At 36.1% G+C, this 26,722-nt stretch overlaps 1 protein-coding gene across 2 annotated transcripts in view; it reads right to left on the bottom strand.

Moving 5' to 3' along the window:
• Positions 1-7,374: 7,374 nt before the first annotated feature.
• HAPSTR1 (HUWE1 associated protein modifying stress responses) overlaps positions 7,375-26,722 on the bottom strand; it is a 44,855-nt gene continuing 25,507 nt past the window's right edge. The window contains exons 4-5 of one of the 2 annotated variants that reach the window (XM_072608846.1): positions 22,033-22,111; positions 19,765-21,863 (exon numbers count right to left, since the gene is read on the bottom strand). In XM_072608846.1, the coding sequence (XP_072464947.1) occupies positions 21,839-21,863; positions 22,033-22,111 (104 nt within the window). In that variant the 3' untranslated portion in view covers positions 19,765-21,838. Of the gene's footprint in view, positions 12,790-19,764; positions 21,864-22,032; positions 22,112-26,722 lie in introns of those variants that run through there. The other variant, XM_072608837.1, reaches the window with a different exon arrangement.

Below are 26,722 nucleotides of genomic sequence, written 5' to 3'. Positions count from 1 at the left end.
CCTGGAAACAAAACAAGCTCTTTGAGATTCTTCTGGGAGGGTTGAGGGGAGATGTTAAGGAAAGAGTTTGCATGATGATTAGTGGTGTATGACTACACGTGCTTCCTTTTCTTCCACTGGGGAAGGGGGAAAGAAAATACTTGTTAACTAAAATAATTTTTTTAAAAAATTAGAAGGGGAGCAATTTATCCTGGGGAATGTGTGGCCTCTAAGCCTGTTCTAGTATCTTAAAGGGGAAAGTTGAGAGATTAAAATCTAAAGCTTCTACCCCTTCCCATCTTGCATCCTACAGAGAAGAAAATTATATCAGCTTAGAAACAAAGCCTCCCTTCAATTCATCCCCAGGACCCAATGCTTGCAGGGTTCCCAAGAGAATCACAGCCCTGAAGGCTGTATCTTTAAGGTCCTGATGGGTGGGGTCAGGAAACTGGCTCCTGGCCACCATCTGAGTTTCCTCATGTTCCAAATACCACATGGTTTCCCATCAGAATACTAAACAGGAAATGAGTCACAATGAGTGGCTCCCCAGCTCCTAGATATAGGGGCCTGGCATCAGGGACTCTCAGTCTCTAACTCCAGGCCTTCCCTACCTCCTCCCTGTACTACAAACACTTACATAAAAACACCACCAAGAAACTCTTCGTAATATATCTCTTTTGTATCCTCTAAATGTCTAACATGGCAAGCACTTCTATCATTCCTTATGAATGAATGCTAATAAGATGAAAGGTCACCAGCTTGATCCAAGAAGAAACATGTTCTATAGTCCAACTCCCCAGTCAACCATTTCATAAATTTAGCTGTTATTAGTCACCATAATAATAGCTAACATTTATGTAGTGCTTACTATGGGCAGTTAGGTGGCACAGTGGAGAGAGTGCTGGGTCTTAAGTCAGGAAGATTCATCTTCTCAAGTTCAAATATGGTCTCGGACACTGTGTGACCCTGGGTAAGTCACTTAACCCTGTTTGCCTCAGTTTTCTCCTTTGTAAAATGACCTGGAGAATGAAATGGCAAACCACTCCTGTATCTTTGCCAAGAATCCAAAATGGGGTCATGAAGAGCTGTTAACACTGAAACAACTGAAGGACAATACTATGTAGCAAGCACTGTGCCCTTTACAATTATTATCTCATTAGAACCTCACATCAACAACAGTCATTATTATCCCCATCTTATAGATGAGGAAACTGAGGCAAAGAGTAGTTAAGTGACTTGCCCAAAGTCAAACAGGCAGTAAACATCTAAGGTCACATTTGAACTCAGTCCCTTCTAGACTTCAAGCCCAGCATTCTATCAGTGGATAGTGCCAAACTGCCACTACAAAGCCCAAGTCATCACAAAAAAGACCAGGCCAGAGAGTGATCAAGTACAGGACATTACTAAAAAAAAAAGTAACTGAAAGTACATTGCCTTATGTGACGGTCATTGCTTCTTTTTTAACCTTATATAAGTTTACAAAGTAAGTGTCCTATTCTGCGGTAGTAGGAGTGAAGTATCTCATTGTTCTTCTCACTCAACTTTCCCAAAAGGAATCCCCCCCAACCCAAGCTCTCTGTATGTAGTTCATCCATAATGTAGGTGAACCTACCACTTATTAAATGAGATATCTGTAAAGTGTTCAGCACAGTGCCTGACACCCCGTAGGTATTTAATAATTACTTGTTCCCTTCCTTTACTCCCTCCTCCACTACTTTCTGGAGATAAGCTCAAATCAGCCAGTCCCAGAACTCCTCCAACAACCCTGAAACACACTTTTTTTTTAAGCCAGAAGAGGGGTCATGAAGGTACACAGAGGACACAGAAGCTTTCAAAGAGGTAAAAACGAGGGAGGGAGATAGTGACTACTTCTCTGGGAAATGTTCCTAGATCACATTCCTTCTTACTGCCAATTCTCACTCCTTCTCAAACTGTCATGAAGAAGAGGTTTGGAATGAGATCTGGGTCCCACCACTTCCTGGGCAGAGTCACTTAAACCTATTTCCTTCTTTGTAAAATAGGGATAATCATCCTGGTACTATCTACCTTACAGGGTTGTTGGGAAGATAAAATGAGACATTTAAGTGTTACAACCATGAAGTACTACATATAGGTGTGTACAGAACTCATTCCTCCTAACAAAGAAAGGGCAGGCTGAGGGTGACTAAGGTGAGCAGTTACAGAAATAAATCACTCCCCATTCTCAGGACTAAAATGATGAGTCAGAATCCCTGCCTTAGGAAACATCACCCACAAGCTGGTCATGTGGCAAGAATATCGATAACAAATGGAAAGAAAGAAGCATTTATTAACTAGCTGCTATGTGGCAAGCACTGTACTAAGCACTTTATTATCCCATTTGATCCTTACAACTCAGGGAAGTATGTGCTGTTATTATCCCCACTTTACAGATGAGGAAACTGAGGCAAACAGGTCAAGTGCCTCACCAAGGTTCATGTAACTAGCATTTGAGGGCAGATTTGAACTATCTACTGTACCACCTCCTGGTGTCTTCCATATCCAGTGTACGTTTACTCAGCTTCATCGCAACCTTTTCACCTGCTGCTTCACTTTAACATAGTTCCAAGATATCTGAGGCCAAAGTACTTCAAATACAATGTGTTTTTATTTTTTTATTAATATCTCCTTAGTAGTCATGTACCTCCGTGAGACTATTTCCTAATATATCTGTAAATGGGAATATTGTACTAGCTTGCTTCTAAGTGGGCCTTGGAGGTAGGGAGACATTGGCCTCAGACACTGTGACCCTAGGCAATTCATTTTATCTCTATTTGTCTGGGTTTTGTTGTGAGGATGAAACAAGATATTTGTAAAGTGCTCAGCACAGGGCTTGGGCACATAGTAGGTACTACATAAATGTTATTAAGAAAAGCACTTAGGCAACCATACAGCACTATATAAATGTGAGCTGTCTTTATTACTTTTCTCAAAACACTACCTTTCAAGACCCAACTCAAACCACCAGACACAACCAGGTCTACCCTCAGTACCCTACCCGATGATCTCTTTTCTCATCAGAACTGGGATTAAAAGGGCTATCACATTTTTTCTGTATCACTAATTTGGCTCTTATTACATATGGCCTCCTTTGTATTCTTTTCCCTGTATTTGTGTTTTCTCTCCCTAACTAGGATTGTAAACCTCTTGAAGGCAGAAACCATGCTTTATAACCAGAGATGTTAGTCAATAAAATCTTTTTGACAAATGGCCCCTGGCTCCCCAGAGAGATCACCTAGATCACCCTGGCTCTTGGGTCACTATCATGGTGGAAAGAACCTGAAACGGATTCAAAATACCTTACTGTGTTAACAGCATGATGCAGGAGAAAGAATGCTGGAATTAAATCCCCACTGTATTACTTACTACTCATGTAACTTGTGGGCAAGTCATTCAGTTCTCTGGGTTATCAGTATCTTCATCTTTAACTTAAGGGGAATAAATTATGTGAGTTAATAGCCAAAAAAAAAAAAAAAAAAAAACGCCCTGAAGTCAGAGGTCCTTAGTTCAAATCATTCTTTCACTTACCAGATTGTGACAACGGGCAATTCATTCCTAGGCCTCATCTATAAAATGATGGTAACTCTTAGTAGCTTCCAGTGCCAGATCTATGATCCCATGACCTCTAAATCTATGCTAGCATGATCCTAACACACTCAGAATATTTTAATAGAGGTTAATGTTTTAGCTCAAAGTAATAAATCCCTAATGACAGAATTAGAATAAGCAGTAGGCCTGAGACCAACCCTGGCAATGGCTCCAGAAAAAGGGTTTCAGGGCAGAATGTTGATAAGGTTTTACTTCCTCAAGTCACTACTCGTACAGTTGGGGGTAAATAATTTAATTTTTCTTATCTTCAGTGTGCTCAGCTGCTTTAAGAGAATTTGGACTACCTCTTCCAGGTATAACGATGGACATTATAACATATCATCTGATGTGCTATTGCCCCTGGCACTGGTTTTCCTAAACAGCACAACTAAGTGGAATAAATGGGGGAAATCAAACTTCCAGAAATAATTGGGATCTAAGATCACAGAATCTTAAGATTTAGAACTGTGATCCCAGAGGTCTTTCATCTAGCCATTTTCACTTTAAAGGTGGGGAAACTCAGTCATACAGGTAGCAAATAAGAGCCAGGATTTGAACTTAAATCTTCTGATTCAACTAGTCTTCCCACTGCACTACATTTCATCTTCAATGGAGTAAAGATTGATAATACAAAGGATAGGTAGGGGAATACAACACCTGCTTTAAGAATTGGAATTGTTGAAGAAATGCTGGTTACTGGTGGCTCAAAGTTAAGAGAAACTGGAACAAATACATCTTAAGCATCATGGTCATTTCAGTGTCTGTCCCCTACACCTTTTGCTTCCATGCCTCAGTGATCATCTCCATAGGCAGGAAAGTAAGTCCTCTTGGCAGAAAGAAAATTGGGGGAGGGGGAGGGAGAGAAATAGAAAAGGAGAGGGTAATTCTCAGCCTGTGCAAAATGCAAAGGCCCAGATGAGTTATCAACGGTGGGTTAAAAAAAGTCAAATTCACAAGCTACCTTGTCACTTCCAATGACTCTAAAAGTGTGATAGCTCTAGTTAGACTTCTTAATCTCTAAGGAAGGTGCAGAGAAGGTCCATCATTCATCATTCTTCCTTAAGGTCAGGGAGAAGCACTGTCAAGTCTTACAATACTCTCATAAAGGGAACACATTCAACTGTTGAAACTTCTTAAAATCGCTTAAAAGTTACCTCAAAGCAGAGTATCCTAACAGAGAAGGGCCAAATAGTCAGGTATCTCTACCATCTCCAACAGTCAGAGTCAGAATGAAAAAAAGACTAAGAAAGGTCATTACGGTGCGTTTCGTAAGCCCACATTACTGGCCTGCCCCTGGGGAAGAACAGCTCCAAGCAGCCTCTCTACCAATGTCTAGCAATGCTTAGTGAATGGTGAGGTGCCAGTTCAATGCCTTGTAGAGTGCTGATTGGTGTTATTGGGCCTTCATTTACAGTCACCTATACCAATAATGCAACCGTATTTATTGGAAGCTGGGAAGATCCATCTCTAGGATGAGATAATTTCATGTAGGATCACAGATTTAAAGCTGGGAGGGATCTCAGTCCAGTTCCCTTATTTAAATAAATGAAGATACTACGAATTACATTCAAGGTCACCATACTCAATAGCAGATCTAGGAATTGAACTTGATTGGGTCCTCTGACTCTAAGCCCCTCATTCCAATATACAATTCTGCCTTTACCCTAAAGGTCTTCCAGTTGTTCCTGTGAACCCTTAAAAGGATAAACTAGCATCCTGGAAGCAAGATTGAAAATTAACCTTACAGATGGGCCTGGCAAAGGGCTAGACATAGTACTACAATTAGGTGATAGACAAGTACAAGGCAAATATGAAGGAAAGGCATGAAAAAATCCAGAAAAGGGAAAGTGAGGATGTAGAGAAAATGTTAAGGTTTCAGAGAAACTTGAATCGCTAACTTTTTTCTCCCATATCTCTCTCATTATATTAAGCATAATCTTGCAAACAAACAAAATTACATAGAATAAAAAATTTTTATGTTCTTGAACCAGAAGTTCCCAATTAAGTAGTAATGCAGTATCTTCTAGATCAGGAAGTTTTACCTGAACACTTCCAAAATGTTTATTTGTTGCTGTGTCCACACATCTCTCCAGTTTTCTTCAACTTTCAACCCGACCTTCCACAGTGTTTAAGGTTTTCAAAGAGCTTTACCTATCTGATCCTCACAACAACTCTAAGATGGGTATTCATAGTACTCTCATTTTACAGATAAGGATACTGAGGCTGAGATTGACTTTTCTAGTAAACATCTAAGGAAGGATTTGAACAGAGGTATTCCAGATTCCAAATCCAGCACTGTATGTATGGTACTTAGCTACCTCTATATTGGGACTGGGCTAACATCCCTTTCCCCACATTTCCCACACAATAATTTATGATTCTCTCCAACACTCTACTCCCAAAACAATTCTCTCAACCCCATCATGGATTTCAAAGAATTCTACATCACATGGTGAGGAGCCCAGGCCTAAATCAGCAAAGTGACTTTAAGTACATAGAAAAATGATAAAGATAAGTAAAACAAATATTTCAAGTCCTTTCATCTTGTACCAACATGACCCACCCCCCACTTGAAAGGATTTCCTTCTTCAGGTCCTTCTCTTTCCTGGTCGTCTGGCCCGAGGAAGTCTCTAGCTTTGTCAATAAATGTCCTTCCCAACATGTGGCACTCAAAACTTAGCTCAATATTTGATATGAGTAAAGCAGAACAGAGTACAGTTCCTTATTCATGAACATTACCTTTCTTTTGTTGATTGTCATATTATTCTAAAGTCCTATTAAAACTGGTTGCCAAATCCCCCCAGATCTTTTTCAATTACTTATCTACCATTGCCTTGTACTTGTACATCTTCTATCTGTGAATTTTTTAATCCAAGTGTAAAATTTTACATTTATCCCTATTAAAATTTCATGCTATTTAATGTGACCTAATGTTTTGGCCTGTAAAGATCTTTATTTGGAATACTGATTTTTGAAAACTAACTCCATTAGCTGTTCCTCCCCTAGTGTCATCTGCAAATTTTCTAAGTATATTAACTTTACTCAAATCACTGATAAAATACTAAACAACAGTATCCAAGCATGGATGCATCCCTGGGGCATTCTACTAAAGCCTTCTTTCCAAGTTGATATGGAATCATTGAGGATTATTATTTAAGTCTGGCCATTCAATCAGTGCCAAACCCATCTAACATATCAACATATCATCTCTCCAGTTGAAACTTGACTAGGTGCTGCATATATAAATTTTAATAAAGCAAATCACTCATAGTGGTCATGCTCCAAATATTAGACTTTACTCCAGACACTTCACTGCCCAAAGCCTCAGTTTTCCCATCTATAAAAGATTAATGACTGGGGTCACCTTCTGAGTTCTCACATTCTATGATTCTAATACCACCTTAACTCAAAACAAAAATTATTACTAAGCAATAGTGCTCTCCCACCACAAGATGGTACTTTTTCAATCTAATAAAATAGCCTGTCATTGTAGTAATCTGTACTAACAACTCATCCCATGCAGCTGCAGAACTCAGTCAATACAAATGTCAATACTGTTTATCACAAGACAGTGACATGCAATTGGTCAGTGTTCCTTAGTAACTTCTTTTAACAGGTGGAAAAAAACACAAGTTGATAATCCCTTATAAAAAAATGAACACTTTCAAAATTCAAAGTCTCACTTCAGGTTTCAAAAAAGATTATAGAAAATGCTTTATCATGCTTAAAACTACCTGCCACTAAAAGTGCTGTAAATCAGTTGTGAGAAACCAATAGTTCAGGTTCTAGTTCATTTTCAAAATTAACCACATTTATTAAGTTACAGTACTTGCATTTACTAATTTATTACAGCAAACTCTCACAGAGGACAGAGTCCTAAAAAAGTGCAACTTGAAACAATGCCTCCAGTTACAGATGTTCTCCTATTAGCAGGCATACATTTAGCATATATGGGAACACTAAAAGAATTAAAGAAAGGGACACAGAAGGGGCTCTAAGGCTGACCCCTACCAGAATGGAGAGAAAAGTTTTTCTTTGGAAAATACCCCACCTTCACCACTCCAACCCACCTCCAATTCACCTGCTCATCACGTTCTAGAGAGCACAGTGACAAAGATATGCGAAATATCATAGGAACATAGACGTAGGGCTAGAAGGGAACTTCACAGGCTATTCCAAATATGTCATTTTACAAATGAAGAAACTGAGGCCCAGAGATGTTGGGTAAACTTGTACAAAGTCAAATGTATTAAGCATCGGGGGGGGATTGCAAAACCAAGTCCTCTGATTCCAGAAGCCAGTGGTCTTGCCTCTGTACTTGCCCAAAGTCAGCAAGGAGCATCAAAATACTGGTTTCCCTCACAGACCAACAATTTGGGTTAACAAAAGCAGTATGATGTAGGAAGCACAATAACAGAATAAGACAAAGAAAATACTAGTTCTATTGTCTTGGCTTTGGAGTCTTAGCTCTGTCACTAACTTACTGTTAACTTTAATTAGTGGTGTCACTTTGTAAAAATGAGGAAATTGTAAAAGATAACCTCCCTTCTCACTTTAACAAATTTTTCTTTTAGGGCAAATACCCCCTTCAAAGCCAACTGGTAAATGATACCTTGCTATGAATTAATTAGCTTGTCTAAAATCTGAGTAGAAATTTTCATACTAAGTTTTAATAGGAAGAAAAAGTTAATTTTACATGAGGGGATAGTGGAGTAAGAGAAGCAGAATATAAGGGTAAGGACAAATCTAAGCAGAATGTTCTCAGGGAGGAGATACGGGGGAAGAGAGGGAAACACAGGAAGTAGAAGACAAAGACAAACTTTGCCTTCCAACCCTTAGATTTTGTCAAAAATCCGTCACACTATTCACTCAAAAACGTGGAGCATGGAAAATTGTACTATGTTATCATGTATGCATAAATTGATTTGATATCAGTTACTGGGATCCAACTGTATATTACCTAGCAGCATATATGTGCCTCAAATTATGCAATTAAATAAAAAACACTAGGGCAATGGCATCAAATTCACATAAAAAGTTTCTTGCAAGTGATATATATGCTTAGAAAACTACAAATTAACATTATCTATGTTGTATTTTACCTTTAAACATTTCTCAATTACAATTTAATCCGGTTCAGACTGCTATTCATTTAACACCTCTGCACGATGGAAGCTTGTTACTGAAAGGAAATCGATTTCCTTTAAGTTTGGCAAAATAATTCATCATCCCTACCACTCCACTGCCACTGGATCTAGGGAGAGTGGTAACAAAAATGGGAACAAGCTACAACTGCCAAATGTAACTGGTTAAGTAAAGAACTCATCTTGGGCCACCGTTTGCAAAGGAGAAAGGATCAGGAAATCAGGAAATCTCAACTCTAGCGTCAATAATCTGTCAATAAAGAGTTGTGTGACTTTGGGCAAATTATTACTATCCTCACCAAAAAAAAAAAAAATGAAAAGTGATAATCTGTTAATGTCAAATCTAACTATTTAAAAAAGCTCATACTCTCACGTGTATTAAATACCAAATGTCAACTTCCCATTAATTTCCTAAACTTAAGGCTGCCGTTTAGACACCAAATGAATAATTTCTTGGCATTTTTACTTTTAATACATAATGATGTTCATTCATTTTTAATCCTTAGGCCATGCTTTACTCACTTTTCCTTTCACAGTGACCCCTCAACTATGCTGAGTATCAAATCTCTAACTACTTTCTCTTTACTCTGATTTTCTAAAAAAAGTCATTTTTTCTCCCCAAAATCTAAGTCATTTCATGGCATTTTCACTTTACCTACATTATGACATTCATTAAATCCAAGTTAAATTTTTCCTATCTCTTTTTTCTTCTCGCAAGAAAATAAGACCTTAAAAACTGCATAGCTCTTCGGTCTTTAGATATTCAAAATTACACACCTTGGATCTGAAAACTAGGCATAAAAATCAGCAACTTCAATCAATGAATTCTATTAGTCTGGCAAAACTTTGGTATCCTTTAGAAAATAATTTCATTGGTTTATATCAATTAGTGCTACAGGTATAATGGCTCGAAACAAAACTACAGACAAGCCCCAGTGTTTTGGGTTTTTTTAAATATTTATTAGGATTATGATTTAAGGTGTATACTCCAGTTGGGTAAACCACATTTAAGAATTTGACTGCAGGACTTAAGATTCAGCCAAACGAATTTTCCATTAATTTTATTTTGTATCTTAAGACATTATAATTTTTAAGATTTTAATACTTTAGCCAACCTCAGGTCACTGCAGTGTAAGATGTACTGAACCCACTCATGCCAAATTAAGTCTGCCTACATGGAAACAGAACTGATCAGCTGTGGAGGTTAAAGGATCAAAGGATCAAGCACGATTAAGAAGTTCTGGTTTCCCAAACTAAACCATGTTTTAAGTTCAATGTACACTGTTCTTAAAAGACTAAAAATGTCTTCTAAGTGCTATTATCCCAAAAACAAACAAAAAAATCACAAAATGTAACACGCAAAATCTTCCATGATTTGTTTCAAAACTGGCACAAGAAAGGCTTCAAAATCCTAAGTGCTGGACCTATTTTTCCTCTTAAGAAATTATTCCCCATTTTGCTCATGGGGAGTACATGCATCTTAAAGGTTTATTTCGTACAGGGATGGCAAATATAAGGACTGGGGCACAGGAGTAGGAAAAGGGAAAGGAAGTACTTTAAGTGACAAGTAACATTGGAGATAAAATGAAATTGAAAAAAAGTAGCCAATATTAAAGTTTAAAAAAGTTTAATGGAGCCTGTCAGGCTTATAAATTGTGTTCTGGCAGACATTAAGACCTGCTTTCTCTTACCAAAGAAAATGGCACAAGTTTATCAAAATTTGACAATTTAGTGTAAAGGGTACTAGGACTAAGGTTCAGAGCACCAACTTAAAACAAAAAATAAAAAATTGTTACTCAACTTGGAATAGAGGAGCTAGAACAAAAGTACATAAGGGATGGATTAATCAATGTGTTCCACTACCTCAAGCTCTCTTAGGCAAAGGAGCGCCAACCACTCTTAGCATCACATTCAATACACCCCAATTTCAGTATTCAATTTACAAGCAATAGAAAAACAAAGATGATCCTAGATGCATTTCTTATTAAGTGGAAGGCTGGGAAAAGTGTTCATAATACATAGGCATTTTCCGTTTCAGGTTAAATATGACAGAGCACTATAATTCCATCTGCAACTGTATTCCTTACAAGAGGCAGAGAGAGAGAGAAAGAGAGAGAGAGAAGGAAGAGAGAGGGAGGAAGGGAAAAAGAGGGTAGGGGGGAGAAGGGGAGGAGGAGAAAGAGAGAGTGTTTTGCAAAAATGGATGATTTTTAAAACAATGCCTAAATTTTTGTCTTAGAATGGATTTTCATTTCAAGCTCAAGCATGAAAAATAAGGTCAAAAAAGGAGTCCAGAATTTGAAATTGTTGCAAACTTTCAAAATTCCATTCGCATCCTACTAGGCCAATGAGTATTATGGTCAACTTTAGTGCCAAATTTCATTTAAGTCTTCACAAATCTATAAAGTGGTTCAATAAACTGCAAACTTTAACTAAGTGCTGTAATTAATTATTGGAAAATCCCTACATTGATTTGCAATGGTCTTGAGATAAAAACAGGAAATAACTGATAATGGGCAAGGAAACACTCTTATCTTTGTCCCACGTGATGTAAGAATGCCATTTAGTAAGTTACATTAAGTTATTCGTCTAAAGAACACTTACATCTGGTTCAAGGTATTAGATGATGAAGAGAAAACATGCTTCAAAACATTGTAGCTATACGAGGTCTTACATTTGTCCAGGAGTCGATTTGCAAGAACTTTTGTTTAGGTCTATCTAACAATTACAGAACCTGCCTGAGATTCCACCTTTTTAAGAATGATATTCCAATTGGTTTTCCCTCCCATCCCCCCTTTTATTTAAACAGTGATCATATCTTGTTCATTAGCAGGCAAAATACCTATCTTTACCCTCCACCCAGCCCAAAGTTAACACCTGCCACAAACACGGGTATTTATGAGAAATGTAAAACTGGATATATAGTTGCATACAATACCTACCCCTTCACTAATACTGAACCCAAAAGGAAGCCTATTTTCAAATTTCACAACCTCTCTAAATTTAGGTCATTCAGAGTGTAGTCTGCAGTGCTTACACTTACCACAAGAACAGTACCGGCATGTAAATAAGTACATTATATCATTTCAAAACTGAAAATTTTAAAGTCTATGAGGTTAATTGGGGAAAAGTTTAATATTGCTACTTTTAGAGCACTAAAACACACAAAGTGAATCCAATAAAGATCCTTGTATTGATTCAATATTAAGTATTAATTGCATGACCATCATAGCACCTCTTTACATTATCACACAATCACCAGAATTATCAACTGCTTTTAAAACTAAAAAGGGCACAATCCAATATTTATAACTTGCACACTGTTACTATATAGAAACTAGGTGCATGGTACAGTGCTGCGAAAATGGAAGCCTGCAGATTTGACAAAGATGCCAAGTCATGTTTTAGACAATTTCAGTCAACTGGCAAATACTGTTGAAGCAAAATACTCAACACAGCAGGAAATAAAGGACAAAAAAGCATTCTATAACCAAATAAACATCTGATATTTCCTTTCCCTTTAAGAATACAAGTAAGGTCACTTTTAGCCTTGGAACGGATACATGTTTGCCTATGATGATCTTGCTAACTACTACACAATATCTGATGTCCTCTGCTAGGATTATAGTTTAAGAAAGCCATAGTTACAAGAGGCATCTACTGTAATACCTAAAACTTCCTTTATGGCAATCATTATTGAATTCACTTGTCTTAAACAGTGAACAAGGGAAGATGGCCTCATGTTTTCTTTTTCAATAGTATGTTGAGGATCAAGTGGCTTTCAAGCAGCATGGTGGGTTTGAAAATTTTGCAGTTTAGATCATTCTGTTGCGTTTATGAGTTGGTGAGTCTGTAATGACATCGCCACATTGGGCTGAGGTACGCTTTCTAGTTCCACCATTGTCCAAGTGGAGTGCCATTTCTTCTGATATGAAAGTGTTCAAATCGACATCATGGAGTCCATTTCTCCTTCGACTAGCATTCGATCCACTGCTTACATGAGTAGGAGAGCCTGGAGTACTTGAACGAACGCTTATACTAGCCATTGCGCCACTAAGACCTAAGAAGAGAAAAAAAAAGTTTTAAAAGTTGCACAGTAATGCTATACAGCATAACACTTAAATTTTGCATTCTATATAAAGAAATGGTATTACTGCTGCCTGCATTTCTGTTTTTGCTGAAGGGCCAAACATGGAGAACAGAGTAAACAGCTACCTGCCTACAAAAAAACCTCATTTCAGGGCATGAATATGTATTATTACTATTATTCCATAACATGTCATTCTCTTTCTGCTAGCTGATCCCAAATCTTCACTTCCCCAGACTATTTTTAGACTTAACACCTCTCTGGGGCCCAACCCAACAACTGTGGGGACTCCAAGGACTAAAACTTATCCAACTAATCTGGCTTCACTGGGTATTTTCCCCACAACAGCCTAACTTTGATTAAAAGCCTTTTCAGATTTCGGTTTAAAATTATAGAAAATTCAATAACAGGACCTAAGTCCCACCATTATACTTCCAGATGCAGAAGGTAAAAAGATGTGATTATGGCACCTAAAGCCATGTTTGGGGAATCAAGTCTTCGCACTATGCTTGGGGCAAATCTGGAAACCTGCATCACATCTATGTCTATATTCAAGGAAAAATTGTTGCAGAAAATTACAATATCACAGTCAGTGAACTTAAAATATTAAATATTTTAATCTGAAATTATGGTCCCTTTCATGGTTAATTAAATTTGTCATACTATAATCATATGTAATCAATATTCTAAGACCAACAAGCTCAGAAACAGCATTACATTTTGTATTCAGAAGAATTCTGCTGAATATGACATATTCAAATTAAGCATATTCAATAAGTACCTACTATATATTCAAAAGTACTATTCTGGGTACAAAAGACACAAAAATGAAAAACAAAAAACAACACAACACAGCCCTTGAGGATTTTACAGTCTAACTAGGGATGAGCAGTGGAGCAAAGATAATAACCTAAACAAAGTAATAGGTAAGAGATCATTTTCAGTTTTAAGGAAGAGTAAAGAGAAAGGTCAGGGAAGGTTTCATGGAAAAGGTGGCACCCAAGCTGAACACTAAATAAAAGTAATTTCGATGAACAAGATTTAATGAGAGAGGCTTCAGGAAATAGGAAATGAAATCACTAATGTACAAAAGGACAAAATGAGCTCAGAGACCATCTACTGCTCTAGGGTGGCCAGAGTATGTGTTAAGAGAAATAATACACAACAAAATTGAAAAGGTGTATTGGAACCAGTTTATGGAGTGCTTTGAATAGTCAGCCAAGGAAGCAGTATGGCTTTTGTAATATAAGCAAATGGAAGACTTCTGAGCAGGCTAATGATATGGTCATACCCGTAGAACAAGATTATTTTTATGGGAGCCATGAAGGATGGCCCATATAGAGAAAAGACTAAAGGCAGAAGAAAGCCTAGGATAAGCCTGGGATAAGGACAATCAGTACAGAAAAATACAAAAGATACCGTGGAACACTTTACTGATTCTACAGGACCTGGCAAACAGCTGTATGGGGTGGGAGGAAAAGAGCCCAAAACAGAGGGTCTGCATCTAAGTGACTACACAGGACGATCATGTAACTAGGAAAGTTCTGTGAGGAAAAGGAGACATGGAGTCTGAGGGAAATGAGTTCAGTTTTAAGACAAGTTAAGTTGAAGATTACCAATATGACAGCCTGGTAGAGTTGCAGAAAACATAGGGCTGGAGTTCAGTATACTGTTTGGTTTTAGCTATTATGTAGATTTGGGAATTCATGGCAGAGATGATAATTAAAGCCATGGGAATGAATAAAATTCCCAAGACAAAAGAACATAAATTAGAACAGTTAAATAAGCACAGGTCTAAGTGAAAGAACTGGTAAAAGGTACAGAATGTTTTATGAACTGTCCGATATATTCTTTGATTTTAGATGGCTTAGTTTTGTCTTTTTTTAGTTGTCAGATGGAAGGGTGCATGGGAGAGAGGAAGGATAAAATAAGAGCAAATCCAGAAGTGAGTGATGTGAAAACAAGAAGGCAGCAATTAAACTTATTTTTTAAAGGTTCTAGTAGAGAGGGAAGCATTAAAGAAGAGGAGGAAATGATCAATAAAAGAAGGACTCAGAAGGAAGAGGAGAACATAAGGCACTGAAGAGGTTAGCCTTGGCAAGGACAGTTACTTAATTCTTCTATAATAGAAAAGAAACATGGAGTATGGAGTGGAGAATATGAGGGAGCTGACAATAAGATGGCCTTAATCTTAGTCAAGTAGAAGGCAAGGTCATCTACATATGCAGAGCAGAATAGGGACAGAGGTAGGGACATTAGGAATTGATACAGCTAAGAGTCCTTAGTTCTTTAACTAACCCCTTTATAAATTAAAAAGCTGATAGAGAGGTTAAGTGCCCAAAGTTACAATTACAAAGTAGCAGGGCTATGACTCAAACAGTCTTCTCATTGAAGTCTAGTGCTTTTTCTCTTATACTAAGCTGTGGAAAAAATAAAAGTGCATCAACAAAAAAAATATATAAGTATTTACAACCCAGGAATGGGGGGGGGGGGGGGGGAGGGGTGTCAGGAGGGTCCTGAAAGGTAGAGGGCATAAACTGTTGAAATGATCAAGGGTCAAGACTGAAGACAAAAGTAAAACTAGAACAGTGGTAACTAACATGGAAAAAAGGGAAGGATCAAGAGATTAATATAAAAAGGTTGAAAAGCAGTTCCTGTGAGCAAGGAGGCAGGAAAGAAAATTTAGAAGGGAACTTCAGAGGCAAGGATGGATCTTGATGCACAAGAGCTTCAGGTGAAAAATCTAAGCTGTGTGACCAAAGTGAAGAGGAAGTTCATGGGAGTGGCAAAGTCCAGCCAAGATATGAAAAGAAATCAAAGCAAATGAATACTAATAAGTAGAAAAAGGCCTCAATTAAGCATTTTTCAAAGGAAATAGAAAGTATAAACCAGGGATGAAGATCAATCAAGAGAGTAGGGCAGATCAGTGGATGGCAATAAGGATCAAGACAGCATAAGAAAAGCACAGTAGCACAATTAGTAAGAAGTGAAGCTGTTAAATGAAAGCTGATGGAGCATGGACATGGGAAAAGACAAGGAGAAAAGAACACACAAACTCCTCCTAATTCAGAGTTGGAAGGTTCCCAAGAGAACATATAGTCCAATCCTCTCATTTTTCAGATGAGGAAACTGAGGCTTTTAGTGGTTAAGTAAGTGGCTTGTCCACGGTCCAACTTGAACCCAAGCATTCTTGACACTTAAGCTCAGCATGCTATCCACACTATTTATCTCTTGCTGTTCCTATAAAAGAAGGGTCATGACAACAGCGGCCAGCCCTGAAGAGAGTCTTCGGGAAGAGAATACTTAACTCTTCAAGGTGGAGAAGGTTTCTGTTAAACATTCAACAATTTAATGTGAAATTAATTTTAACTGTGCAAAACAGATAAGACTTTTGAACTTTAAAAAAAAAAATCAAAAAGAAAAAGCCAGGAAAACAAAATGAAAAAATCCAAGATGGAAAGAGATTTTAAGAATAAACAATCATAATAAACTATTGCTACTACCAAGTCCATGTCTAAATTTTGCCTCATCTCCAAAGTCTTTTACATACTCTGGTGCCACAATATCTAATCTTATCCAATTCCACTTCTGTCCAACAAACACCTTCCTATCTCCCTGTCTCCCCTCCTCCAACACAAATACCATCCTCATTTCCCATCTCCTTATCTTATGTTTGTCATTTCCCTTCCCAAAATAACTCTTCTTCCCTATCCCCCCTAAAATTCTACTATTCCTTTCTTCTTAAGACTCAGATAAAATTCCATCCAGGTAGCTCTATGTATTCCAGATTTAACCTCTCCCATTTCTCTCCTCAATCCTATGTATCTGTCAGGACCATATGGTTCAGAATTTAATTACTGTTTCTTAACTGGTTTGAGGTTCTCTCTTCCTGTCTCCAACTATATGCTACATTCCTCAAGGGTAAGAATCATGTCTCACATCTTGTATCTACACCCCCAGAAGCCAGCATAACAACGAGCATTTACGTACTTATTAATGAACTGAAATAACTTTTCTAATTTTTTGTACAAAACAAATTACACAATTCTGAGTAAATAATAATAGTATAATATTAATAGTAAGCATTTTACATAGCACTTTGAGGTTTGCAAAACACTTGACAAATCTTATCTCATCTGGTTATAAATATCTCATTTCATCTCCACAACCCTATAAGGTAGGTACTATTATCATGCCCATCTTCAAATGAAGAAAGCTGATGCAGACAGATTAAGTGACTTGCTCAGGGACACAAAGTTATTTTGTAAACTATATTCAGAAGTAAATATGACCATCACACATTGGAATACACATCGTAAATTCAGTCACTTTGGACCTATTAATCAAAAAATAAACACAACATGTCCGGGCCCCAACTTCCTCTTATCTGTCATTCCCTTTTTACAGAGAGCAGTATGGGCAGTATTTGTACCTACTACCCATAATTAACTCTATATATAATGTTACAAAACTGCCTTCCTAAGAAAATGTGACCAAAGAATATTTCTATGCTTAAAATATATTGATGAAACCCATAATGCCAAGGAGGGAGGTTTGCAAAACATAACTCAAATGAAAGGTCAGAGAAGAAATTTTGGAACACAGAAGAAATTAAGAATACTATCATACTGAAAAAAATTTCAGTCAAGCAATACTTTTGGTGTGTGTATGTTTATATATAATACATAATATATATTGTATATTTAATAAAGGGAAAAAAACACTAGCACTTAAGTTTCCCATGTAATAACTATTCACATGTGCAAAGTTTAGGAAATATTTTTCTAATACTCCAGAGTATACATGTATGTAATATTCCAAAATTTCATCTGATTTTTGATCACTTCAGTTCCTTTATGTGGCATACTTAGGAAACCATTCAAATCTATTAGCATCAGTTCCTGGTTCTAATAGCAGTTTGAATATTACAAAGGATTACGTGCAGCAACACTGAGTTCTTCCTATCATGATCACACTGGTAGTAAATGTGTTTCCTGTTATTACAATATTTCTTAAAATGTAAAAATCAATTAAAATTAAAGTTTTAATAGAGCCAACAAACCTTGCAAGACCTACTTTACTTGCACAATAGCTACTTGATATCTGAAGTAATACCAAGATCTTTCCCAACTATATGATACAAAAGTTGGATATACTATTTTGCTATTCAGAAAACTCATCTGTTATTAAAGATGTATCATTTGGTGACATTAAACAAACCCAACCCTCAAAAGGCATCATTTTTTCTGGCAAAGTAAAGAAACTCACGTCCTTTTTTCCCAGTAAAGTTTACTTGCCTGCTTCTGCCATAAAGCAAACATAAATTTTCTTAAGTGTCAACTAAAAAAATGAAAAGGTTTTAATGGCCCATATTTTATTTTTTAAACCACTGAAGTCAGCTTTGGATTCAAATCTTAACTAAAGTCACAGAAATAATCTAAGCAAATCAAAACCAAATAAACTGCAACAGTTGATAATTCAGAAGTAAAAATTAAACTTATTATAGATTTAAAAGAAACTAGGCAGTAAAACAGCTTATATAATATAGGGTGACAGTTTTGAAATGCCAATGTTCACTATGGATATAATGGTGGAGGGGTCATGAAGAAATGAGAAATAAAGCCTATGATTTAACAGCTATCAATTATAACTTTGAAAACCAATTCTGATTTTTAGGAGACTAACTTAAGATGCTAACAACAAAACAAAATCAAATTTGGAGGCCCATTTAATATACTCTAGATTAAATGGTTAAAGAGAAATTAAGAGAAATTTTATTTACTATTAGCAGAAGTTTTTTCCAAGAATAAACTCATGCTACTGGTACTTCAACAAACCATGTAAATATTTGTATTAGAAGGGATCCTCCTTAGAATCAGACTAATTACATTTAAACTTAAGAATATGCATTTTCTATCTCTAAAATTAAAGTAAATACTGAGCAAGAGCTTAAAATGTAAAGTTGGTAACCTGGTAATGTCAATGAATCCCACTACCAATTTTATTCTGTTTGCCAACTGCGACAACTGATTTCAGTGAGGCAGCCAGTAATTCTGCAGTAATCTTATAACATCTAAGAAGTATTAAACTATGCAAATTAGCACTCACTGGAAAAAAAATACACGTAATAATAAGAACATACAGAGCTTCGTAAAGCCAGGATTCATGCCAGTCAGTTTTGCTGCTCTACTGTTCTGCTAGGTCTTAAGAGATCCCACCCCTAGAAATCAACAATTTTAAAATCCCACAATATGAACAATCGAAAGTGATTAACATACATACTATATGATATTTGGCAACGCATAAAATGCCCTTGTAACGTAAAACTGCCAAATATTTTCCAATGACAACTTCTTGCTTTTGAAATTTATACTATTCCAACAGGCATAAAAACATCTGCAACAAGGTATGTAATTTCTGAAATTATGTAAATAAAAATTCCACAAAAAAAGTATCTTACATGTGCCAAAAGAACTCAGTATATTAAAAATTCTTCCCACTTCAGTCCACTGTTGGTCCCATTTCTCCTCCCCACTCTATTGTGCCTCACCCCCACCCACCCCAGTAAATTTTGATTTTTAATTCTAAATTTTGTTAGTGAAATACAGATACCAACACTTAGTCACAGTATGAAACTTCAAATTATGTGAGTGGACCAAAATTCTTAAGATTTTTTTTTTTATAATTTCAATACTAAATCATTTCTCACAGTCTTGAGGGTTACAAGCAAATTATTACTGTTGTTTTTGTTACACAGGGCTAGTAGAGTTATGCTCATAATGACCGCTGACAGGGGCTCAATCTCTAATTTCACTTGTCCTAAGAACTCCCAGAAAAGGAAACTCTCTAGACAAACGCAGATCAGCACCTTCTCAACAAATGAGTCAGGGAAAGTGTTTTTAAGCTGAGGTCCATGTAAGATTTCAAACACCCATGAATTTCCATGAATTTGAACGGGAAAAAAAATTACATCTTTATTTCCAACAAACTACAATTGATATTTAGCATTTCCTTCCATTATAAATGTAAGCAACAAATCACAATATCAGTAGCACCTGTGACTTTTGAAACCAACAGAAATCAGAAATTTTCACATTACATTAGCTATATTATGTCAATTGGGTTTCAAACATGACATGTACATTGCCTTGTCAAAGATCCACACAGTTTAATGTACTTATTTAAGCTAAGCAAAAACACTTTTTCACACTAGTATTTTGAAAATATAAAATTTAACTTGCCTACATTTTTAAATGTTTTGTCTTATTAAGAATTTAAAAAGCATACAAATTTTTAACATCTCATTACTTTATTTCACAGTTTCCTTTGTAATCCTATGGGTTTTTTTAAAATTCTTTTAAAAATATTATTCTTAGAAGGGTTCCAAAGGTTGCAGACTACCCAAATAGTCTATAACACAAAAAGGTTAAGAACTGTCTTAATAGGAGAATTGCACGAAGCACTGAGAAGCTAAATGACTTGCCTGCCTCTAAGGCTTGCTCTCTTTATACATCCACTCTAGCACACTACTCTCTCTCCTAATGACCATGAGGCATCAAAAATGTTATCAGCCTCAGTTTGGCAGAATAGAGGAGAAAAGAATAGATGTTTACAGATACTTTTCTCTTGAGTACCACATTCTAGCTACATTTTGGGAAAAGCAAAACGTTTGACAGTATCCAGAGAAAACGAAACAGGATAGCAAAAGGTGAAGGGATCTACTATGAGGACTCATTTTAGCCTGAAGACAGATTTCATTGAAACCATGATAACAGTCCATAAGTATCTGAAGGGCTGTTGGTTGGAAGAGGGATTAGAGGGATTAGATTTGTCTATTTAGTCTTAAAGGGCAAATCTAGGAACAGAGAAAGTCAGATTTAGGTTTGATTGAAGGAAAAACTTAAGAATTAAAGCTTATTCAAAAGTGAAAAAGGGCTATCAAGGAAGGGAGGGAGTGTGTCCCTTATCACTGGAGGTTTTCAAGCAGAAACCAGCTGACTGACTACTTATCATTGTGTTATAGTCTTGACTAAATGACCTCAGAACTCCCTTCCACATCTGACAGTTTGTGAGTGTAAATCAGTTATTAAGGACTAAACACAGTTCATTACAGTTCTAAGTGCATGATTATCTATAAGCAAATTTAACCTCATTTTTACCTTTTCAAAAATAGGGGAAAAAAAACAGACTGAAAGACTATCTCTTTAAACATAAACAACTGTTAATTTCTAGGACAGGAACTCAACTTAAACTGAGGAAAAGAAAATTTAAACTTTTCATCTCTTAGTGCACCCTTGACGGTTTTAATGGTGATTGTACCCTAAAGGCTAATTTTTTTAAAAGACAGTTTTAAAAATACAAGATTTCAGAAAAGCCTTTATAAAATAAAAAAACAATATTTAAGTAATACAATTTTAAGCAATTAAAGTTGTCTTGGTACATTAATTTCTTATAATTTAAATTCCAAAGTTCATTAACACTAGTGTCCCAAGATCATTTATAGTAAGACCAATTATTTCAAGAGCATGCAGGCAACCAGTTTTTTTCAACAAAGCAGGAAAGAAAAGAATGGCATACAAGTATACAGGACTTTGGAAAAAATACAAAGTATCCATAGGTCAGTTCTAGTAGTTTTGCTACACATGCACTTTCCTTAGCAACAATAAGTAAAACAAACCCCAGGAAAAATTTTTATTAGCTTACAAACTTGACAATACATATTTAACTATGTGAACTTGTAATTTTTTCTACTTTTTTAAAAAAATGGCAGGAGTGAAGGAAAAACAAGAGGAGGAACAAAGAAGTGAGAAGAAAGAAAACTGAACACATATACTAAATTGATACTTAAATATCTAATAGTAACTGATGAAATTTTACTGAGCTATTAAAAAATAAACAAACCTTGGGTTCCAAGGATTCCCTTTTAAAGCATTCTTCCTCATATTAGCTATGATGCTCTCTGGTCTGCTTTTAATTTCCTAATTATTGGGCCTAAACATTTCTCCTTACCCCCACACATTTCTTATTCCAATACACTTCTGTGCAACCTGTAATACATAATCAAATAAATAGATACATCTATTTAAGTAGTTCAGATAAACCATCCATTTCTCTTCCATCAGCATTACTCTACTGAACACAAATGCCATAGAAAACGGCCAAGGAAGTTATCATAGCCTTATTGAGAGAAAGTTAAATCTAAGAGATTCAGATTACCTGGAATCAGAGCCTTTGAAAATCAGGATAACACCATACTTTGGGTCTACCACTGTCCCAGGGTACCAGAATGCCTGTCCTGGGAAATCAAAAAGATGAAACTTTCCATAGGATTAGACAGGAAGTTGGCACCCATCTTATCAAGTTAGGATTCCTATTCTCTACCAAAAATCCTATATTCTCCTACTCAATTTATCCTAATGCAAGAATTTTGAAAAACAATTCACTAATGTGTCAAGTAGCCCCACCATTTTACAGAGAAAGGAAGTAAAGCAAGAATTGTTTAAAGTAGTTTTCCAAAGACACAAGGCAAGACAGTAATAGAGTATGAAGAGAAGAGAACTTATTCATCCTTTGACTTACTACCCAACCATGTAACTGGGAAAATACATCAAATGCGTACACTGTACTTAAATGGTGTGTCTATTATTCTACCAATTAGTTACCTAAAACTCTAAGGTATAATAAAAAGATGTTAAAAGTTATCAAATCCAGACCAGTCTCTTTGTAGGAGAGACAGACTGAGACCTAACACTAAATGACATGCTCAAAGATGTATATATAGTAAAATCCTGGAATTCATATTTGAAATCAAGTATTTATAATTCCAAATTCAACATTCTTTCCACTGCACAATGCTATCCTACCCAATCATTCCACTAGACTTTTATCATCTAAGCATTAAGCTAGAGAAGTCAGAGCTCAAAACAAAATTCTAAAACTATTACTTTAAAAAAAAAAAGTACTTAAGTTCAAAAATAAGAACTTTACTAAAGGCCCTTGTTGCTCCTTTGGTTCTCCAAACAAGAAACCAGTTATATAGTTGAAATTTTAAATACTGTATCAAGAACCATTATGCCATTCTGACAAGTGAATTTTAGATATGAAGTATTTACAATTGCATTTTTAATATAAATCAAAGAATTTAGAGGGGGGAAGAAGCTAAAGTTGCAATGCTAGCTGTTTCTACATTTCATTAAATCACAGTTCTCCCTGAGAATATTTGGATACTCCTTAAAAGATAAACAATACAACAGAGATGCCTACTAAGATCACAAATCACATCCTGATTCAGAAATCTGAGAGCTATTATTTCCAAAGTTATGAGATATCAAATAATTCTCCTGGAGTTTCAGTCTAGTTTACGCCTAGGTCAAAAATCTGTTAACCACTAAACTCAAAACAAGGAAACCAGTAAGCTTTCAAACAAAATTAAATACTCAACTCTCACATTCTATACAAAAGTGAATCAACTTTGCTGAAGTCTGTTTGTTACAAAGACTTGTCTTTTCAGAAAGGTACTGATGGAATTTACCAAACTGTATCCATAGCTGCTGGTGGTAATAAAAACAGCTTGTCAAGAAATTTACTATTTCTTTGCCAAAGAAGCCAAACAAACATTTAGTCTATTAACCAAAATTAGGCCAAAAAAGAGCAAATATATTTCAGTTTCCTGAGGTGACTAAAATCACAGGATTTAACCAAAGAATAATAATTTCTCTTCTGGGTCTCAAATATTCTCAAGTCCACAAACTTTGTTTCCCACTCCTCCACCCTAAAAAAATCCCATGTACTCAAACATACCATTTTGAACTATTTATTTCCTTTAACAGAATGCCACCTTTGAAGTGACCAAATTTTTTGTTATTGTTAAATAACAAATTCCTAAGCCATGTAGAAGTATAATGTTTTTATTAGCTCTGTGTTAACCAACAAATTTAGTTCAGTCTTTACTTAACCTAGAGTAAGTTAATACTGCTTTCTCAATAATAAGGACACCATGTCAAAACTTTTATCCAACTTACTCAAACGAAACTCCAAGAGGTTATAGGGACAGACTTAAAACAGAAGTCACCAAGTCTCAAATAAATTACTTGGCTTTGGTGGTGAAAAAAGTTCATACTTTCTCCTAATTTGACTCCTACTACTCAAAACATGCCCCCAAAGTATATCTATTTTTGCCTCCTCTCTTTAGGTGTTATCCCCAATTCAATTCTTCCCTTCTCTACACTCAGTTCAACCCTTTTTTTTCCTATCCCAGCTAAACTGAGCTCCATTTCTGTTTCCCAAGGTGACAACTAACTAATATGATAAACTCACTGTACTAATGTGCTAATAGAAGAACTAGGGCAAAAAAAAGTGGGTGGAAGTTACAAAGAGGCAGAAGGAAACACTTCCTAACAAGTAGAGCTATTCAAAAGTAGCATGAAGTATATGCACCCGAAGGTAGTGGTTTTCCTTCTCACTAGGTCTTAAGATGAAGGCTGACCAACTGTAGAAGATGTTATAGATCAGAGGTCAGCAAACTTCAGTGAATCACACAAGCTAAGAGAGATTTTGTTTTAACATCTTTAAGATTTTACTATATTTAAAAAATATAAAAACAATTCTTAGCTCCCTGGCCACACAAAACAAGAACAGATGGAAGGCTGGATTTGGCCAATGGGCCTCCTGTATAGGTCCTCAAATTGAATTATATGGTCAGATTCTGTAAGCTCCCTAGAAAACCCTCCCCTTTAGTTTCTAGGATATTAATGTATGATATTATAAAGGCTTTCCAGTGACAAATTATTAGCTGGCCTGTTAACTTCTATAAAAATCTTTTGACACCAACTAGAAAAATATACAAACTACAAGAGTTCTTCAAGTTACAACAAATGCTTGGTTTCCAAGATCAAGTTGAAGTTCAAGCACCTAAAACAAAGGAAAGCAAAGGTCTTCTAGAAAGATTTAAAGATAAAGCTGGTATATTTGCCCAAGATCCTTTCTGAATCATAAGTTAACCAAGTGCTGAAACTCAGGTAACCAGTGGTCTCCCTCCTCCCTGAAACTTAGGTTTTAACAGATCCTACCAGAGAAGCCATCCAAACAGATCCCTACCATTAATCCATGTTTGGTGCTTCGAGGAATTCAAGTTACTGGGATAACAAAACATAAATGGGCATGAACCAGAACAAAATGTCACTTCTTCAATTTCTATTAAGATTATGAAGACTACTCATGTGCTTTGTTTAGTAACTTTAAACTTCAAATAAAATTCGAACTTGTCTATTTAAAAAAAAAAAAAAGGGCAAAAAATTTTAGGTGCCATGGAGAGAGTATGTGGAATACATATTCCTGTTGCTAAGGAGCATATATGCTAAATAAGGTAGCCAGAAAATGAGCAGACTGGAATTTGATTTAAAACAACAGAGGAAACATGATATAGCAGAAGTACTGCACTTGGAGTCAAAAGATTAAGGTATAAGTCACTTAACCACAACAGAGAAGGGGGGGGGGGAGAGGGAGAGAGAGTGTGAGAGAGAAAGAGAGAGAAAGAGAGAGAGAGAGAGAGAGAGAGAGAAGAGAGAGAGAGAGAGAGAGAGAGAGAGAGTGAGAGAGAGAGTGTGTGTGTGTGTGTGTGTGTGTGTGTGTGTGTGTGTGTGTGTGTGTGTGTGTGTGTGTGGTGGGTACTACATGGGGTAGACAGAAAAAAGGAGCCTGTTTCTGTGAATACGGAGCTTATCCAAACGTATAAAATTCAACTACTCCCACAAAGAGTCATAACTTAAGTCTTATTAGTTGGTACTTAGCTACTAGCACAGCCAGCTAAGAGCAACAATAGCACAAGAGGCTAAGAAAAGACAGGTTTGTATAAAAATGCTATTCCACATCCTCCCACAAAGGTGAACCGAGATTTAAGACGTATGCCAGCACAGTGGCATGCTATGGCAGGTTAAAACAAGCTGGAAAGGACCTAAGTATAGTCTAAAAAACCATGTCTGCTATTAAAAGACCATCCCAATTAAGGATAGAGATCATCATGATCATAGGGTAGGTCACCAGAGGCTGAAGTTTCAGACTCAAGATAACCACTTCCCCCTGTAGACTCCTCCTCCTCCCAATTACATGGAAAATATCCTTTATCTAGGTACAGTCTCCCCACTTTCACAGCGAAGGCAACAGAGCAGTAAAAAGGTTTGGAGAGCACGTTAAAACTCATAATCTGTGATGAGACCAATCAGCTATCATAACAACCAGAGAAACTTTTAATTTTCACTACAAATGAAACCTCAAGAAAAAATTTAACTGATTCTCTTCAGAAAAGTCCAAAAGTAATAAAAACATTTCAAGTACTTATAAATAACAAAGAAAAACTTCTCTATGAAAATAATCATAGCTTATGCACTAAATTCCATAGGAAGGAATGAAGAGGTGGAGAAATTTTGTAGAAAAATTTGCCAAGATTCTTCAAACTAAGTCAATATATTTTGATACTTTAGGACTTCCAAAGTTGCCAGGAAAACAGTGAAAAATATTGGATAAAATGATTCAGTAGCAAAAAAAGAATTTAAGGTCTATTCAGAAGCCTCACACTTGTTCATTATGAATGCTTTCTTCAAAGAGAGCCCAAAAGCAACAGACAGAAAAAAGATCATTGTTAAGATGAAGTCGAAATAATTATCTGAAATATCAGTTTCTATATGCATTCAGTTCAACCATTTATATAAAAGTTAAAGTAATTATCAAGTTAGAAAAAAGATAAAGATGAAAAACACTGGGCGTAATTAGTTCTAAAAAACTGGAAATGGACAAAATAAAAGATTAACTATCACCATTTCAAAGGAAACAATAGATTCAAAGTGGTTGCCACAATAAGAGGTCAGAAACAGCTTTAACCAAGATAAACACCATGCCAAGAAAGGAGACA

The sequence above is a fragment of the Notamacropus eugenii genome, chromosome 1 (genome assembly GCF_028372415.1).
Source record: "Notamacropus eugenii isolate mMacEug1 chromosome 1, mMacEug1.pri_v2, whole genome shotgun sequence".
Lineage (NCBI taxonomy): Eukaryota > Metazoa > Chordata > Mammalia > Diprotodontia > Macropodidae > Notamacropus > Notamacropus eugenii.
The sequence above is the reverse complement of the archived record's forward strand: the minus strand, read 5'-3'. Positions and strand labels throughout refer to the sequence as shown.